General features: G+C 41.3%; 2 protein-coding genes across 6 annotated transcripts in view; one reads left to right on the top strand and one right to left on the bottom strand.

Annotated features, from left to right (window-relative positions):
- Positions 1-5,696: 5,696 nt before the first annotated feature.
- EPM2AIP1 (EPM2A interacting protein 1) lies at positions 5,697-13,586 on the bottom strand. Of its 5 annotated transcripts, XM_073810991.1 has the most exons (3): positions 10,843-13,586; positions 10,159-10,279; positions 5,697-7,564 (listed from the first exon to the last, which is right to left on the bottom strand). In XM_073810991.1, the coding sequence occupies exon 1, from the start codon at positions 13,444-13,446 to the stop codon at positions 11,620-11,622; it is 1,827 nt and encodes a 608-aa protein (XP_073667092.1). In that variant the 5' UTR covers positions 13,447-13,586; the 3' UTR covers positions 5,697-7,564; positions 10,159-10,279; positions 10,843-11,619. The 5 variants fall into 5 exon arrangements, with proteins under 5 accessions (XP_073667092.1, XP_019802443.1, XP_019802445.1 ...); XM_019946884.3 differs by having other exon boundaries at positions 5,697-10,279; XM_019946886.3 differs by lacking the exon at positions 10,159-10,279.
- Positions 13,587-13,798: 212 nt separating this feature from the next.
- MLH1 (mutL homolog 1) overlaps positions 13,799-17,154 on the top strand; it is a 51,223-nt gene continuing 47,867 nt past the window's right edge. Inside the window, exons 1-2 of the mRNA XM_019946881.2 lie at positions 13,799-14,046; positions 15,861-15,951. Of these exons, the coding sequence (XP_019802440.1) occupies positions 13,931-14,046; positions 15,861-15,951 (207 nt within the window). The 5' untranslated portion in view covers positions 13,799-13,930. The remainder of the gene's footprint in view (positions 14,047-15,860; positions 15,952-17,154) is intronic.

Raw genomic sequence — 17,154 nt, 5'->3', positions numbered from 1 at the left:
ATAGGTCTTAAAATTTTATTTTATATTGATAATAGGTTTGAGGTACAATGAGGATAGGTTAGTTAGTAAACAAAGTGTAAAAATATTCATCTCAAGGATGAGGGAAAAATACATTAACAGAAAAAATGAATAAGAAAATAGGAAGAATGAATTAAAGAAAATAAAAGCAGAAATCAATGAATTAGAAAATAATGGTACTGATATATTAACACGGAAACAAATTCTTTGAAAAGGGCAAAAAAAAAAAATTCTGCAATGAGGCTAATTAAGAAAAAGAAAGCTCAAACATTGGGAATGAGAGAGAGAGAGTATAACCAGGGATACCAAGGAGATAAAATAAAAATGGTATGAACAACTTGATAAATTTGCAAACCTTCATTTAATGGAAAATTCCAAAAATTGGAATTAATTCAATATACAAGAGACATAAGAGGAAATGCAAAAACTGTCAGAGAACTCCCTAAAGTGGCTGCAGTCTCATTCTTTTCAGATAACTTTTTTCAAACCCTCCAGAAACAGGTAATATATACAGTATTGAAACTGTTTCAGAATACACATCAAAATATGAAAATTTTATATTTTTATTATATACCTCATGTAGCAATATCTCAAAGAATTCTAGATTCCTAAAGGCTTTCTGTGTAAGCCCTGTTGAAACCACACCTCAGATGGGAGTCGAACCCACAATCTTCCAACTGAAACCACACACCTGGTCTCAGGACTTAATGAAGCTCAGGTTCTTTGTGTCTTGCTGCAGAAGGAAATCAGCGAGAGGCAAAGTGATAGGTAAGAAGTAGATTTATTAATAATAAGTGGGGGGCTTCCCTGGTGGTGCAGTGGTTAAGAGTCCGCCTGCTAATGCAGGGGACACGGGTTCGAGCCCTTGTCCGGGAAGATCCCACATGCCGTAGAGTGACTAAGCCCGTGTGCCACAACTACTGAGCCTGCGCTCTAGAGCCTGTGAGCCACAACTACTGAGCCCATGTGCCACAACTACTGAAACCTGTGCGCCTATAGCCCATGCTCTGCAACAAGAGAAGCCACTGCAATGAGAAGCCTGCACACCACAACGAAGAGTAGCCCCTGCTTGCTGCAACTAGAGAAAGCCTGCACACAGCAATGAAGACCCAACGCAACCAAAAATAAATAAATAAAATAAATCAATTTATTAAAAGAAAAGGGACCTAATTAAATTTAAAAGCTGTCGCATTGCAAAGGAAGCCATAAACAAGATGAAAAGACAACCCTCCGAATGGGAGAAAATACTTGCAAATGAAGCAGCTGACAAAGGATTAATCTCCAAAATATACAAGCAGCTCGTGCAGCTCAGTATTCAAAAAACAAACAACCCAATCAAAAAATGGGCAGAAGATCTAAATAGACATTTCTCCAAAGAAGGCATACAGATGGCCAGTAAACACATGAAAAGATGCTCAACATCACTAATTATTAGAGAAATGCAAATCAAAACCACAATGAGGTATCACCTCATACCAGTCAGAATGGCCATCATCAAAAAATCTACAAATGGGACTTCCCTGGTGGCTCAGTGGTTAAGAATCCACCTGCCAATAGGGGACACGGGTTCGAGCCCTGGCCCGGGAAGATCCCACACGCTGCAGAGCAATTAATCCCGTGTGCCACAACTACTGAGCTTGCACTCTAGAGCCCACGATCCACAACTACTGAGCCTGTGAGCCACAACTACTGAAGACTGCACGCTTAGAGTCCGTGCTCTGCAACAAGAGAAGCCACTGCAATGAGAAGCCCGCGCACCGCAATGAAGAGCAGCCCCCACTTGCCACAACTAGAGAAAGCCCACGTGCAGCAGCAAAGACCCAACGCAGCCAAAAAATAATAAATAAATAAAAATAAATAATAAGAAAAATCTACAAACAATAAATGCTGGAGAGGGTGTGGAAAAAAGGTGACCCTCTTGCACTGTTGGTGGGAATGTAAATTGATACAGCCACTATGGAGAACAGTATGGAGGTTCCTTAAAAGACTGAAAATAGAACTACCATATGACCCAGCAATCCCACTACTGGGCATGTATCCTGAGAAGAACATAATTCAAAAAGATACATGTACCCCAATGTTCATTGCAGCACTATTTACCATAGCCAGGACTTGGAAGCAACCTAAATGTCCACCGACAGATGAATAGATAAAGAAGATGTGGTACATATATACAATGGAATATTACTCAGCCGTACAAGGGACGAAGTAGGGTCGTTTGTAGTGATGTGGATGAACCTAGAGTCTGTCATACAGAGTGAAGTCAGAAAGAGAAAAACAAATGGTACTGATGAACCTATTTGCAGGGCATGAAAAGAGACGCAGACATAGAGAACTGACTTGTGGACATGGGGGACGGGGAAAGGGAGGGTGTGACAAACTGAGAGAGTAGCACTGACATAAATACACTACCAGTGTAAAATAGTTAGTGGGAAGTTGCTGTATAGCACAGGGAACTCAGCTCGGTGCTTTGTGATGACCTAGAAGGGTAGGATGGGGGGGGGGGTGGGAGGGAGGCTCAAGAGGGAGGGGATGTATGTATACATACAGCTGATTCACTTTGTTTTACAGCAGAAACTAACCCAACATTGTCAAGCAATTATACTCCAATAAAAAAAAAAGTGATAGTACATCTTAGCAAGATCAGACCCCCATTTAGATAGACATTGAGGTTGCTGGCCTCAAAACCATGCTCAAGTTGTACAAGCTTGATAATATTAAATATTTAGCAGGGTCTATATTTATGTGCCTAACGGTGAGTCTGGGATTTTATCACCTGTGTATATAATAAAGTGTCTATTTTTTAAAAACATCCTTTGTAAAGAGGTTGCAGGAAAATGGGGTGCGAGAGGATGGTCATGACCCAGGTCTCAGGTGAGTTCCTGGGACGGGCCACCAAGTGGGGCTTTGCGTAGTAAAGTGAAAGCAGGTTTATTGAGATACTCCATAGAGTGTAGGTCGTCTCAGAAGGCGAGAGCGGCCCCAGAATATGGGATAGTTTGTTTTTAGGGGCTGGGTAATTTCATAGGCTAATGAGTGGGAGAATTATTCCAACTAGCTTGGGGAAGGGGCAGGGATTTCCAGGAATTGGGCCACCATCCACTTTTGAGCCTTTTATGGGAGGCTCGGAACTGTCATGGTGCCTGTGGGTGTGTTCTTTAGCATATGCTAATATGCTACGATGAGCGCATAATGAGGCTCAAGGTCTACTGGAAGTTGAATTTTTGACCATCTTGGACCTAGTTGGTTTTAACCAGTTTTGTTGTATCCTCAACAGCTCTGTCATTCTTTTAAAGGCTGTGCCCTGCTCCCCACCAAAGCCCTCCGGAAACTGGTAATATGTACAGTATTTAAACTGTTTCAGAATGAAGCTGAATTCAGCCTCTGGCCCCCGACACTGAATTAAATCTCAGAGACAGAGTTTTGGGTGAAGTAGAAAAGAATAGCTTTATTGCTTTGCCAGGCAAAGGGGGCCACAGAGGGCTAATGTCCTCACAACTCTGTGTCCCAACCTAGAGGGGTAGTGAGAAGTTTTATAGTAATCGTTCAAAGAGGGGATGATCAGCTTGTGGACATTCTTCTGATTGGTTGGTGGTGAGGTAAGTGGGAGTCAGCATCATCAACCTTCTGGTTCCAACTAGCCTGGGGTCTACATGCTTGTGGGTGGCATACCGTCCTTAACTTCTTCCACCTGGTGGGCGTTTCAGTATCTGCTAAACAGCTCAAAGATATTGTTATGTGTATCCCTTGAGGGGGAACCGGTTCTGCTGCGTAATTCAGAATAACCTTAGCCCCCAATCTGGGACCCAATTTCTTTACCTGTAAAGGAGTTGGGATAAATGAGCTTTCTATGGATTCTTTAACATTCAGTTCTATAAATTCTGACTCAGAAGGATCAATGAGAACTCTGATAACAGGAGACAATAAATCCATCGGAATGGTTTTGAATATCAATGGTTGCTTAACCACCAGAGATGTGATAGACAACTTTTGGTGTGTCTGCCCAGCCCAAACTCTTTTGTAGAGTCTTCCTCTTCAACCCACCCCAACCGCAGGACTGGAGTGTATGTTATGGACCCCTTTTAAGAAAAATATCTTTCCAGTCATAACAGTGTTCTCCCATTAAAAATATATATATGAGCAGTGGAGGCTGGTGTTCAGAGAGAAGAATGAAGCAGACGTGCAGAGGGAACACACAAGATCCATGAGGGTAGGAAATTTATTTGGCTTCAAAATCTGAATCTCCAGTGTCCAGACCAGTGCCTGGCTCTAGCGGGCCTTCATTAAATAATTGCTGAATGACCACTGAATTCAATTCCCCCACATGGCTTCTGTAAAATACTTCCGTATTTCTCTAAGCATTCCCTTCTTTCCCTTTAAGCTAGTGCTTGTTGGTTCTCACAATCAGAAATCCCTATCAAATACGTTATGGGACCGTTCCCTTCACAACCATCACTCTGGCCTCAGGGAAGACATCAAAGACTGAACTGCCACAAGTTCATGCCCGGAAATGTGGAACTGGCATATGAGACTGGGTTAGTTGGTCAATGGCCCTGGAGTGGGGTAGTGATGGAGAGCCACGGAGGTGTACGAGGCTGGCTGGCAAATGGAGGGAAGTTGACAGTGGTGGTTCTGAGAGACATCCTCCCCCTTAAATTGGAGTAAAATTTCCTTCCCATTAGTCAAAACCAAATGGCAAACTTTTGCAGGTGAGGAAATATTTTGATTGTGGTGAGTTTCATGCATTTATGTCAAAACAAATCAAATTTTATACTTTAAATATGTGCAGTTTATTGTTACTTCATTGTATTGATACATCAGTAAAGTTATAAAAAATGTGGTAAGTGCTTAAGTCGAATTCTTTCAGTTATTTTATAATAACCAATAATGTACCAATAATTTAAGGAGGCCTTTGTTATGACTGCTATTTTGGACTGTGCTTGATATCAGCACTTATTTATTCCAATGCCTTCTCACCCCTGTTCACCCCTCTCAGCCCCCACCTACCCCTCATGGAAGTGAACATGTAATAGTAAATTGTAATAATGTAACCAAGTTGGTGAACTCTAATTCATAATCAGTGGAACTAAAATGCAAGAACTTACACATTTCTTGAATTTATCAACAGGGTTTTACATTTTAATCTTACTTCTCTAAATCCCTTCCAGGAGTTAAATATTATTGTAAATTATGTTATACTAATTATTTTAATCATAGGGCGTATTTGCCTCTCATTCCCTACAGAACTAGTAATTGACTTAACGTAAATCAGTGTCATGGCTTGTTAAAATTATCTATGTAGACTACAACAACTTTAAGGACAGAGTCAAGCCATTTATCTTCAATCCCCAACTTACCAGCAGTGTCTAGTACACAGCAGAGCAAGTTGGGGGAAGGGAAGGGATAACGGTTATGATATAAGATGGGGTAGGAAGAAAAAGGGTGTGTGTGGGTACAGATCTTGCAGACCACGATAGACCTTGGATCTTATTCTAATTGTGATAGTAAGCCACTGGAGGATTCTGAACAGAGGACTGGCATGCTGATTTATATTTAAAAATTAAGCGTCAGTTTAGTTGCTGTGCAAATAATTATGAGGGAAGTATGGAAGCAGGGTATATACCAAGGAGAATACCAAGAAAAATGGGTGCTCACGTTCACTGAAAGACAGACACAAAAATGTTCATAGCAACTTTATTCATAATAACCACAAACTGGAAACAATTAAAATTTCCATCAACAGTAGAATGGATTCATAAATTGTGGTATAAGTCATACAATGGTATACTACACAGAAGTAAAAAACGAATTGCTGCTACACGCAACATGGATGACTCACAGACACAATGTTGAACAAGAGTACATATAATTATTACATTTACATGAAGCTTTAAAACAGACAAAAGTAATCCATGGTGATAAAGGTCAGAATAGCAGTTATTTGTGTGTGTGTGTGGGGGGCACAGGGCACTGACCGGGGTACGAGAAATGTTCAATATCTTGATTTGGGTGATGGGTTCAAGGATGTATATAAAAATCCACTGAGGTGTACATGAAATATTTGCATTTTACTGAATGTAATTTCACCTCAATTAAAAGAAAAAATATTTTCAAAGAAATTTTATAAATAGGGAGATATAACTATATGTGTAGTCGGTAGTTTTGTCTTCCAAGTATTTCGGGTTCTCTTCCAAGGCTCGAGGAAGGATTACACTCCTCCTTGAACTCTGGTGTGGCCATGTGATTTCCTTTGGCCAGTGAAAGTGCTTTAAGGGCCGGCCTATAAGTGATTTGTCAGACTTTTTCATTTCCCAAAACGAGCAGCCACACCATACGTGATATCTGCTTGGTCAGCCTGAGTCCTAGAATGAGGACCACTTAGAGCAGGGATCACTGAACATTTTCTGTAAAGGGTCACACAGTAAATATTTTAGCCTTTGTGGGCCAGACACTTTCTTCCACAACTACGCGACTCTGCCACCGTAGAGCAAAAGCAGCCAGACAATACATAAACAAACGGGCAAGGCTATTTTCCAATAAAACTTTATTTACAGTAACAGGCAGCAGGACAGATTTTGCCCATGGCCATAGTTCTTCAATTCCTGACTTAGAGCAAAGCCCCTAGCCAAACTACAAGAGAAAAGCTGGGATTTTGGGGTTGTTACCGCACAGCAACCTAGGCCATTCTGATACAGAAACTGGCTCTGTTTTTGAAAAACCTAGCATACTGAACATTGGCTTAGTTGGCAGGCATTCAGGAAATTGCTAGTGGAAGATGGAAGAAATAACTTATGCAGGGGCGATGCATATTAATGGAGCGATGAAACTGTCTGGAGAGAACCTGGAAGGCAGAGAATCTATACTTTACTCAAGAAAAAAAAAAAAAAAGACAAGAAAACAAAATATGTTATGGTTGCTGTTGGCCCCATTTGACAAAATAGACAGGAAAGAGATGAACTCAGAAAAGAATTAATCAGTTTGCAAGCAAAAAAGCAAGGGAATAAAGAGAGTTCACAAACTCAAGTACTTACTGGGTAGGAAGAAGCTACTTCTCAATTACAAAGAGATAAAAGCGAGAAATCCTATACGCCAAAGGTTGACTAAAACCCACTTTCGCAGCAAGGATCAAATCACTGGATGACTATCACACCTACTGTTAAAACCTCTGAATTAGTTAATGGGCCTCAGATTAAAAGTCCAACTAAGAGTGTAACACTGGTTAATCCCTTAAACTGGAAAAAAATGGCTCAGGGAAAAAGAGACTAAGGGTATGGCTCTCCCACAAAGCCTGAAAGCCCAGGTTACCCAGAAAGTAAGTTCAGAGAGGCATGCGAACAAGAAAGCAAAGAAACGTAGCAAATCTAAGAAGTACATATTGACCAGATGTCACTTTCGGATTACCTTCCTTGGGGAGGTGATGAGGACATTCTGCAGGTAGGAAAGCAAGTGAACTGAATATCTAGTGACCAGAAGGGCTGACTGAGTCATTCTTCTAACATTTTGTTAAATTTACTTACTTTAAAATCCCAGAAGAGCCAGAAATTATCTGTAAAGGAAAAGAGCAAGTAAATAAGATGCCATTTTCTCCTAGGGTTGATGCTTACAGAAGGAAAATGGATATTAACTCTTAAGCAGCATTATCTTTTTCCAATACTGAATGCAACTTTTTAATTACTGAGATATTGTTTTAGTCCACTAAATAGTTGTCCAGTCTTTCTCATCCAGGTTCCTTTGCAAGCCTCCCTTTAGAAATTAAAAAAAAAAAAATTAAGACTTCTACATCAAGGAGGTAAAGACAATATTACATGGTGGATTTATGTGAGTATACTCAGCTTTACTACTTACGTTTACTAGGGCAAACTGCAATCTAAGTTTGTTTCCTCAACAACATTCACATAGTAAATATTTGAGCCACGTGCCAAGCACTAAACTAAATTCTAGGAATACAATTCCCTAGTCACAAAGAACTTAGTTTCATTTCTTGATTTGTAATATGTAGATAACAATTACCCAGCAAGCAGGTACAGCAGGACCACTGTGAAGGTCAAAGGAGACTATGAAAGGGCTGCAAAGATCGTAAAGCACTATACAAGTATTTATTCATCCAAACATTTATTGAAATGTCAGGCATTGTGCTAAGCACTAGATACAGCAGTGTGCAGGCATATATATGGTCCCAGCCCTTGTGAAGCTTACAGTCTAGCACTGATCAATAAGAAGGAACAACAAAGTGTGCTAAGTATATGGCTGGTGAAGAACAGGGTATTTAGGGAGTGCACAGTAGGGGCACCTAGTCTAGAGGGTATTGATGAAGGCTTCCTAGAGGAAGTGGCATATAAACTGAAACTTGAACAGCCGTATCCTAAGAGCAGTGGTGAAAGCAGAGGAGTGATATGACCAGATACGTCTTTTGGAAAAATCTGGCTGCACTGTGAAAGGGATCACAACCAGAGAAATGGAGCCTGAGAAGGCCCGTGCTATAATATAGGTAGGTTGATGGCCTTGATCAGGATAGTAGCACTGTAGAATCAAGGAAAGTTTAGGCAACAGGCTTAACAGAAAGGTGTGTGTGAGTGGATGTGATGAAGAGGGAAAAGTCATGGCTAACTGGGTTTGGGCCTTGGGTCAGGGCAACTGAATGGTTGGCAGTGGTGGTGCCATTTACTGAGAGAGGGACCAGGAAAGGAGGAGCAGGTTTGGGGGGCAAGGTCAAGGACATGTTGTGGTGCCTATGAGACAGCAAAGTGGACTTAAGTTAGTAATTAGATATAGGAATCAGGAAAGGTCTAGAAAGGAGATATGAATTTGGGAGTCATTTGCATAAAGTTGGTAAGTGAAGCCATGAAAGAAAAAAGAGATCAGCTATGGAGATGATATAGAATAAGACAGCTTAAAACCAAATTTAAAAATCCCAAGGACACAGATGTTTAAGGGAAAGAGGTACCTGCAAAGAAGACTGAGAAAGCATACTTGGAGATGGTATCTCCCTGAAGCCAAACTAAACAAGTATTTAATGAAGGGTGGCCAGTGGGGTAAAGAGGGTAGGAATATTGACAAGGACTTAGTAAGCTTGGTAGAGCAGTCTGAGCAGCGATACGGGACAGTGGAAACACAGACAAATCTTTTAAGAAAACTAGTAGGAATGGGAGATATGGGGACACAGAGTTTTTTAAAAATAGTACTTATTTTAACTATATTTACTGATACAACAGGACTAGTTAACAACTATTTTATAAAAAGAAATTTTTAAAGACTGCCATGCAGTTACAGAATTACTTAGTACAGAAAACAGTAAAATACACACTTTTTTTTTCTGTTTTACATAGACTAGTTTATGGCAATTCTCTATTGTTCAGGGTGAATTTAAAATTCTTAGCTTATGCCTCCCCCACATTCACTGACTATATAACTAATCTTATTATTACCTTAAGCAAAATATATAGTGGAACTTCACAAAATGTACAAGAGTTCAATATTTAAGGAACTGGGGTTAGAAAGCAGAAGCAGCTTTCAGGTCTTCCAATTATCCTTTCAATAAAGCACCTGCATGAAAGAGAATACGCCAAACTATTGGGAAACTACCGGTAGATTTTTGTTGTTGTTGTTTGGTTTTTCACTATGTTGCTTTTCCAGATATTTAAGTTTACTTCCTGTTAACCCAAATCTTAACTTGACCCTTCTTGCTAAGTATCTTAGTAATACATTACACGTTCTTTTCTGCCCTAAACCAATTATGTATAATAGAACAGAGCCCTTTAATCTGGTTCAATACCAATTACTGAGTTATAAATGCTATTGTGAGCTACCAGAACCTAGCAAGGCCTTGATTGCATCTTACCAGCCAAACCTGGAATGTTGGAATTAGTGTCCCTTATCAAGTATTATCAGTCTTCCCAACTTGCCCTTCTAATTCTGCTTCTACCGGTAATTTGCCCTGTCCCTCGAAATATAAGAGAATCTACACAGGGGGTCTACTGGCACTTTGGGAGGAATAAGTCTTTATTGTGCTGTGCTGTCCTATGCACTGTGGGGGATGGGGTGTCATTCATGCTGACATGCCAGCAGAACTTCCCTCAATAAGTGTGACAATTAAAACAGTCCCCTTTATGTCTCCCAACATCCTCTGGAAAGAGGGCATACCGTCTCTGGTTGAGAACCACTGGCAGAATTTTGGTTCTTGGGCTGTTTATGGCATCTATTTTGATAGCTCAGCCTTCAGTTCCTTCTAAATTCTTGTTTGTATTCTGGTTCCTTGAATTTGCTGAATTAGTGGCCACAGAAAAATGCATTACAATAGTTAAGACAGGACTTGAACACAAGTTTTCAAATTGTACTTGAGAGGATCTCTAAGTTGGGTCCTCTTCTTAAATCATTTCACATATTTGGCTTTACTGTAAGATTTCCTTTTCATGGTTAACATAAGTTTGAAAATTACTGTTTTAGCACAAAGCAGATGTCTCACTTAGAAATACGGAAGTGCTACAATCTGTAAATAAAGCTGCTTCTTGAGAGTTAAATATTTCCACTTGTGCACTGTCTTAAATACACAATGTGTGGGATAGTGTCAAATTTATAATAAATCCATTTCCAGCAACAAACAACATTTGATATTATATCACTTTAAAATAAAGGGTTTCCTCTAAGCAGGATTTCTTTATAAAGCTGCAACACTCATGCAGATAGGACAAATTAGCTAAAATATCTCACACCTCCTGATCCTGGGATGCAAACATCTTTTTTTCCTCATCCTTTTTTGACAGGGCCAAACTGTCTAGAGTAGAAAAAAGAATTACTAGCGGGCAACCCCTAAGAGTCTATACTTACCGTAGTCCTTTAGTAGGCAAGCTCATAAAACAGCACCCAATTGTGAAAAATTCAGGGGAAACTTCCAAAAATTGGTTAGTCTGATCTCCAGACTGCAGGAAGCCTCCTAAACTAGCAATTAAAAAAAAATTCTTGCTCCTCTGACTAAAATTTTACGTGCTTATTTTCTGTATTAGTAATATCATTATCGCTAGGGCGGGTGGGAGGGAGGTGAGAGGGAGGAAATATGTCAATATTTACTTCAGACTCAGAAATATGTCTAAAAAAATAGTCTCAAACATTCTGACAGTTTGACAAAATACCTCCACTGTATGTACGTTCCTCCTTTTCAGAAACTTCTGCACTTGCTATGTGAGTTTCTGCAAATTGGCTCAAACATATATTTAAGCAGTTGATAATTTCAGACTATATGCATCAGAATTTTAACACTTTGTTAAAATAAGAGCTAAAGTTTCTTCGAAACACCTTAAAAACAGACTTCTAATTCAACTCACATTATTAGTACTAAATGTCTTTAAAAACAGTTGTATCATAAAAGCAAAAGATAATGACTTTGCCATCAAATTAAGTTTTAAAAAAAGGTGTCTGCATGTTTCAGTCCCATGCTGCCTCTTGATATGGAAAAAAAAATATGTCTGAAGAATTTGAATTGTGATCAATTTGGATGAATAATGTGGTGCTTTCCCACAATCCAAATTAGTAAACTTGAAAATCAAACAGATGTTTGCTTTTAGAATTGGACTCCTGTTGAGTGTTTCAATGTTGTACTACAAAAGTTTATGGATTTGATTCATTTCTTCGTCTCACAAGATCATCCCAATGCGGCTCTATTTCAGTGGTGGCAATCCGAAACAGGGCATGGAGGTGTTCGTCTGTCAATGGCTGGCTTAAAGTGTGTTGGTTCCGAGTCAAATATGAAAAAGCCTTTTCACAGATTTTGCTACTATCAAACAAGGATGCCACCTTACAGGCAACCCCTTTGATAATCGGGTAAGATTCAGCAGACAATCCGGCATAGAACTGCCCTAAGTCTTTGGTTCTGTATTCGTTCCAAAGGTTAGTATTTGCCTGAAGTTTTGTTAGCTCCACCCTTACTGAAATAGGTGCATATTCAGGTTTAAAGCTAAATGGATTTGCAAAAAGTTCTAAGTCCTTTTTAATGAACTTGAGGTCCTTGAAATGTCTCTCAAACTCTTTTTGTAGGCGACAGATCACCACTCGATACCTATCAGGATCGAGTATTTTTTCGTCTTCTTGAAGATGCCCTTTAAGCTCATCAACAACTTGGCTCAAGGCGGCAAAGTGTGTTAGATTTTTTTCCTCAATATGTCTCTGAAGTAAATTCAGCTTCACTTCAAACGCACAAATATGGTCAAAGGCAGCAGCAGCAAAGACTTTACTCACTCTCAATAGTTCGCTGAGTTCTCGAAGGTGGTCCATAATATCCACCAAGAAGCCAAAGTCACAAAGCCATTCGTGGTCTGTGAAATGGACCGTTGTTGCCCCTATCGAAACCAAGAATGTTTTTATCTCTTTTCTTAAGGAAAATATTAGTTTTAAAGTCTTCCCTTTTCTAAGCCAATTGTTCAGACAGCGTCCATTAACCCTTTCACCGTGCTCTGATTCAGATTCAGTTAGTAAAGCCTGAAATTCCGGCCGCCTAACGCCTCTGGTCTTAATTAAAACTATCCATTCAGATATGGCATTTACGATTTGATTAACATCTACATCGTAGGAGCTCAACAGTTCCAAGTGAAGAAATCCTGAATAATGGATCACATTCCAACAGTTGGGGCTTACAGCCTTTTCTCTCATGTATGACACCAGTCCTGAGTTCTCACCAATCATCCTCAGAGTGTGGGTCGTGGTCAGTCCAACCATCCGCTGCAGGCTAAGCCCTGCCGTCTGTAGGGCCTCAAGGATTGCCGCCATGAGGGCACCAACACTGAAGTGATGAGTCAGGTTGATTATGGTCAGAAGCTCTTCTTGCACCTCCAAATCGTGGCCTACGCCGCGGACAAAGACCAGGAGGTAGTTCTCATAGGCCACAAAAGCCTGGTCATCCAAGGCAAGGGAATAGGCTTTAAAGTCCTTGGCTCGGTTAAAAAGCTGACTGCGTAGATTTTGGTTAATGTCCAGGACCCTCTGCCGCGTGATCTCCGGAGATAAATCAATGCCATCCAGAACGCTTACGTGATCGGGCAGCACATCTCTCAGCATCACCTCCATGCACCGGTGCACAAAGTCCCCCTCGCCCCAGCCGCAACCCTTCAAGGCCAAGAGGCGGGCGAGCCCGAGACCTGCACGAGCAGCTCTCTCCTCCGGAGTGAGCGGGGCGGCCTCGGGCAAGTCGCCCTGACGCAGACGCTCCACCAGGGCCGCGCGCTCGCCCTCCGCCACATACCGCTCGTAATAGTCGTGCTCGGCCTCGTAGTGGTGCCTGACGTCGGGTTCGCCGGTGGCTACGACCAGGCGGCGACACACCAGGCACAGGGCGCCCTCGCCCTCCGGAGCCTCCACCACTAGGTACCGCTGTGTCCACTCGGCCCGGAACCCCCGAGACTCGTCGATTTCCATTTTGCTCCTCTTGGGCGTCATCCACATTTCACGGGAGGCCACAGGAGCTGGGCAGACCTCCGGGAGGCCGCAAGGAAAGGGGAGGAGCAGGAGCGAGCCGCAAGCGCCTCCTCCACTCTGCGCCAGATCACCCCAGCTGGGGACACCAACCTGCGGCTCCGACACCTCTGTTCCTATTGGCTGGAGATTTCGTATTCCTCTGCCCCAGACATGAGCCAATAGGAAGAGTGGACAGCGGTTTTTAGTGCGCAGGCGCACATCCTTCTAGCTGCAAAGTGGACTGAAGGCGCTTTAGGGCGGGACTAAGAGAACCGGAACTCACGTATTTGACTGGCATTCACGCTGCCCAATCAATAGCTCACTGTCCCGGAAGCGGCCCTGCCGCTAGAGGTTGGGGCAGGACGGCGTCAGCAGAGTTGATGGAAAGATGTGGGCACGAAGCTCTAAGGGGATTGGCTGAAGGCACTTGCAGTTAGCTTCTCTCCGTGACTCGGGCTCCCCTGGCGCCAAAATGTCGCTGGTAGCGGGGGTTATCCGGCGGCTGGACGAGACAGTGGTGAACCGCATCGCGGCAGGGGAAGTTATCCAGCGCCCGGCTAATGCCATCAAGGAGATGATAGAGAACTGGTACGAAGGGAGTCAAGGCTTCCTTAGAGGCTACGACTTAACGGGCCGATGCTCAGGATAGGGCGGACACGCCTCCCTGCCCGGAGCCAAGGCGTGTGCGGCGCAGGGCCGCGGCGGCGGAGGCCGGGGGTCTTGCCTTCGCCCCTCACGGGTCCTCGAGCGTCCTCGCGAGACTTTAGGGTTGTTGCGGGGCAAGGAGAGGGTTACACAATATTTTCATGTTGTCATTAAGAGAAGTCCTTTAAAAATTATATATGCGGAAGGTGCAAATTTTTAAATGTATAAAAATTTTATAATTTAAAAGGAAAAAAACTTCCTTCATCCTTCAGAGGTTACTATGTGTTATCAGTTTCTTGCTTATTCCGGAAGTCATCCATCTACATTCAGAAGTACGATTCATTTTGAGTTTTATTCTAAATAAATTGCTGAGATTTTAGGAGAGTTCGATGGACTTGGGGTTTAACTTGTGATTCCCCTATTGCCAAGTGATTGACCCCACTTAGGATTTTCCTGCCCTTTACTTTTTGCGGGGTCACTTTGAAGATATCTGATTTTATGGATTCTGAAGTTTAGAACTGTCACACAAACCTTGTGGAAGGAGGAGATTAAAAACGTGGAAAGAAAGTTGGGTGTAAACTGTAAACTTTAAAAAGGACAGAGGCTCATAGTGTACCTAAACGTTATGTCAGATCCTTTGTGTTAAAATGCATTGATGTTAATAAAATCTATACGTTAAAAGGAAAAAAATGTCCCAGCGAAGATTGGTAGGTTTGTAAAGGGATTGTTGTGAAAACACAAACAACCATCGTGGGTAATGGGACTGAAAGAACAGTGGGTCTGAAAGGACCACTGAGAGAAAGGAAGAGAATTAGAAGGTAGACAAAAGAAGGAGCAGGGAGACTGGGGATGGTTTCTCCTTTTGACTTTAAATTCACAAAGGCTGGCTTTTGTTTCTGCAGTGTTAGAATTAACTGACAGAACGATTTAGGCCTGTTACTGTACTGTGCCAGAAGACTACGGCAACACTACACATGTTAGATCAGTGGATTAGAATTCTCTAAGCAGAGATTTTGTATGGAGTCCAGTTATGCTCTTTTTAATACGTAAGTCAAGACGGCTAAGTACAACTTCAATTTAGGGGCTCCTGAGAAAGATCTTTAATATTTAAGTAACTTAATATCTTATTTCTGAATAAAGAATTTTCTGTGTGAGGAGGAGGAAACTTTTCTTTCTCATGCAGCCTCAGTCTGGATTTATTTTCTGTAGCTCTGTAGGTGCTCTATGCTTGTAGGTTACTCTTTGAAGGAATAAAAAGATGTATTGACTTCTTAAAGAGCTTTCTGCACTGCCATTTTTTCTTTCCCCCAACATAAATATATTTGCATAAAGAAAATAGTAGAGAAAAACATTTAGAATTTTTTTAATGACATTTTATAAGGGTCATTTAGGAGCGTGAGGCTGAATAAAGTTTGAGTAACAGATGGTAGAATTAGTTGAAAAGTAGGTAAGAAAGAGGCATGTACTAAAAGGTCCCACTTCTAACTTCCCTTTCTTTTTTTCCTAGAGGAACAGAAAAGTTGCTGAATGTCCTATTGGAAATGATGGTTCCTCACTCCGTCCCTCTCTTCCTTCCCTCTCTCTCACACAGCATGTAAACTGATAACAATGTAGTCACAGAGCCTGTGAGACAAAGGAAAACACACTGAGTCTTATATTTGTCTGGAATTTGTTCTTATCCCCTGACTCGTATTAAAATATGTGCATTAGAGTAGTTGCAGACTAATAAATTATTATTTTTTTGTTTGATTTGCCAGTTTAGATGCAAAATCCACAAGTATTCAAGTGGTTATTAAAGAGGGAGGCCTGAAGTTGATTCAGATCCAAGACAATGGCACCGGCATCAGGGTAAGGAAAACCTCAGAGCGGCAGGATGTTTGTGTGCTTCGTGTGCTACATCTGCAGGAAGTGGTGGGACTTCTCCCTGTTCTGGAAACTTTAGGCTTTTATGGATGGGATTGTTTGAAAAATAAATATTTATTGAGTACCTACTCCATGCTGGGTACTGTTCAGGAGAATAAGGAGGTCAAGGAGCGAGTCATGAAACTTTAAAGGTTGAGTGTCCTGAGCAAAGAGAACAATACACACAAAAACCACGAAATGGAAGCTTGCATGACACGCTTAAGGACTAGCAAGGGGGTTGGTATGTCTAGAATGGGTGGTGGAGGGAGTGGAAGCCTAAAAGGAAATGAGGTCTGAAGGATAACCAGGCTGAGCATGTAGGACCTTGTAGGATGTTGTAAAATATTTGGCTTTTACTCTGGATGAGGTGGGATATTCTTTAGAGGGTTTTGAGCAAAGAGGTGACATGCTTTGGCAAGTTTTATAAGAACTCTTTTGTCTGCAATGCAGAAAATAGACTGTAGCAGGACAGGATAGAAGGACCGGACAGGACCGGTTTGGTTGTGACAGAGATGTAAGAAGCAGTGAGATTCTGGGTTGATGATGAAGACCAAAGCTCTCAGAATTTGCTTGTCCAGGGAGTAAGAAAAAGAGGAGTCAAGAATGACTTCAAGGTTTTGGCCTGTGCAAATAGAAAAAAAGTTGCCATTTACTCTTGAGAAGGCTATGGAACAAGCAGGTTTGGGGGAAGATCAGAAATTCATTTTGGGGTATGTTCAACTTAAGATGCCTGTTAGTTGGATACATGTATGAGTCTGGAGATAAAAATTTGGCGTATTCCATTTTGATGGTATTAAAAGCCATGAGACTCACATAAAGAGAAGCTCAACATGACTGGTAACTAGGGAACTACAAATAAAAATTGCAGTGAGATACCACTTGACATTCACTAGGATGGCTGTTATAATTAATTAAGTAATTAATAAAAACCAAATATTTCAACTACAATAAAAATTAAAAATATTGACAAGGATGTTGAGAAATTGGAACTCTTGTATGTTGCTGGTGGGAATATAAAATAGTACAGCCATTGTGGAAAATGGTATGGTGGTTCCTTAAAACAATTAAACAATTGCCATATGACCCAGCAATTCCACTTCTGGGTATATACCCAAAAGAGTTGAAAGCAGGGCCTTGAAGAGATTTGCA

The sequence above is a fragment of the Tursiops truncatus genome, chromosome 10 (assembly GCF_011762595.2).
Source record: "Tursiops truncatus isolate mTurTru1 chromosome 10, mTurTru1.mat.Y, whole genome shotgun sequence".
NCBI lineage: Eukaryota > Metazoa > Chordata > Mammalia > Artiodactyla > Delphinidae > Tursiops > Tursiops truncatus.
The sequence above is the reverse complement of the archived record's forward strand: the minus strand, read 5'-3'. Positions and strand labels throughout refer to the sequence as shown.

Coding starts and splice junctions, on each gene's coding strand:
- EPM2AIP1 (XM_019946884.3), bottom strand. CDS start 13,446: ATGTGGATGACGCCCAAGAGGAGCAAAATGGAAATCGACGAGTCTCGG.